The sequence below is a fragment of the Miscanthus floridulus genome, chromosome 4, assembly GCF_019320115.1.
Source record: "Miscanthus floridulus cultivar M001 chromosome 4, ASM1932011v1, whole genome shotgun sequence".
Lineage (NCBI taxonomy): Eukaryota > Viridiplantae > Streptophyta > Magnoliopsida > Poales > Poaceae > Miscanthus > Miscanthus floridulus.
In genome coordinates, this window is record NC_089583.1 from 13,456,956 (window position 1) to 13,458,856 (window position 1,901).

The following is a 1,901-nucleotide window of genomic DNA, read 5'->3' on the forward strand; positions in this document are numbered from 1 at the left end:
AAAAAATTATTAGGTTAACTTACAAATACCTCATAATTTCATATTTGTGCTAGTATTAGATGAATATATAACAAACATAATGGTATCTACTAAGCTTGATACAGCTGGTTCCGTAATGGGGCACACCATGCTGCTGCGCGGCAACGCCGTGCGTTGCTTTCTAGTATATACTAACCGGAGAAATTGAAGTCGCTGAAGCTAATACAAGCTTCCAGTTGTTGTTGGTGAGGAGAGGGAGAAAATGAACTTCGTGTCCAGTGACGCTGAACACGCAGCAGCATCTGAATCATCAAGAGGGCCTCTAACTGGAAAACACCTGGACGCCAGACACGTAGGCACGTGTCGCAAGAAGCCACGTCCTTCGGCAAGCAGGACACGTACTCCAGCTCGTCGCCGAACGTGTCAAGTCGCCAGCCGTATAAGGACTTTACCGATCGTGCAAATGTTCCAGCCGATCTCCCCTTGCCTTTGCCTTTTTGTTTTCCGTAGCCTATCGTCCTCGTGTACGCCAAAGATAGGAAGAGCAGAGCGCGACGATGCCGGCCTGCCTCGTGACGACGTCGCTCCTCCCGCCGTGCCGCGCCGCCGCGTCGTCGGCGCGAGCCATGCGTTCGTTCGCGCGCCGGCCGTCGCATTCCTCCGCGGGGCTCGTCGGCGTGCGCTGCCACGCCGCGACTCCGCCGCCACCGGAGTTCCCGGGCAGGACGACGCCGTCCGAGGTGCCTGGCACTGACCGCCCGCCGTCTGAGGTGCCGGGGACGAACCGCACGCCGGACGAGTTTCCGAGCATCGACACGCCGCCAGAGTTCAACGCGCCGCCGGGCGTGGACGTGCCGATGCCTGGGCGGCCAGTGCCCGGGCCGGAGCTGCCGGGCCCCGCGATGCCGTCGCCGCCGGCGCCGGAGATCCCGACCGTGCCGCCCAACCCCGACGTCCCGCCGCCGCAGCTCCCAGAGGTGGACCCGCCCAGGCCGCCGCCCGAGGTCGTCCCGCCACAGCCGCCCGGCGCCGCGACGGTGCCGCCTCCCTTTGTGTAGACACGCCGTCCGTCGACGGCGCGGGCCGGAGCAGGTGGGCAGGGCGGGCGGCGTGTGGAGGAACCACGTAGGAGTGTACAAAGTAGTTAGCACGCATGCTGTTCACGGTTGTGCATGTTTGCTTTCAGTTTCAACAAGGAGCTCCCAAAGTCGAGAAAGGCCGCTGCCGTGGCTTAGCTTGGCGTGATCTGTGATCATGAGCTCGTGGCAATGGCGCTCGCTGAGCGCCTGCGCCAGACCAAGAATTCATTCAACTAGGACATGCCCAGATACATGCCAGTACCAGTGCCAGTGCCAGTGCCACCCGGTTGTTTGGTCCGAACGCCGGGACTCGCAGCTCGAATTTGCCGTCTCGTCCGCACCCCTCCCCTGAGCCTTGATTCGCGTTTTTCATTCGTGGTCGTGTCTGCCTTGGGCCTGTGCCGGTTTCCGCGGATCCGACCTGGGCTTAGAATTAGCAGCTAGGCACTGTGCTTCTCATTATGGGCCCGCGTCCGAACCGAGTCCAGGTGGAATGGGAGTTTCCATGGGCCAGACGCGGGGAGGCCCGCGAGGCCGAGCAAAGACGCCCAAGCGACGCGAGTCGGGCAGTCGGCGCAGCAGGTGCCAGGTTGAAAAGCGTGGCCGTCCTGTCCTGTTCAATCCGTAGGCGGCTGCCGCGGCGCCGGCACGAGGGGTACGGCGGCCGGCGGGCGGCCACGCCATTCGAAATTTTGGTGCGCCCTTCCATCTGGCGCCCTGGGGCTGGGGAAGCGGCGCGGCGGCGATCTCGCTGCTGCACGCTACTACTACCTGGCGATCGTCAGTACAGGTGCGATTGCTGAAATAAATCCTCCGTCTAAACAACTACTCTACGTAGCAATC

At 61.9% G+C, this 1,901-nt stretch overlaps 1 protein-coding gene across 1 annotated transcript; it reads left to right on the forward strand.

Moving 5' to 3' along the window:
• Positions 1 to 467: 467 nt before the first annotated feature.
• On the forward strand, positions 468 to 1,417 carry LOC136550975 (uncharacterized). Its single transcript, XM_066542559.1, has one exon. It carries the CDS (start codon positions 537 to 539, stop codon positions 1,035 to 1,037), a length of 501 nt encoding a protein of 166 aa, XP_066398656.1. The 5' UTR covers positions 468 to 536; the 3' UTR covers positions 1,038 to 1,417.
• The last annotated feature ends 484 nt before the right edge of the window (positions 1,418 to 1,901 follow it).

Bases quoted from the DNA above. Each gene is read 5' to 3' on its own strand.
- LOC136550975 (XM_066542559.1), top strand. From the start codon at position 537: ATGCCGGCCTGCCTCGTGACGACGTCGCTCCTCCCGCCGTGCCGCGCC.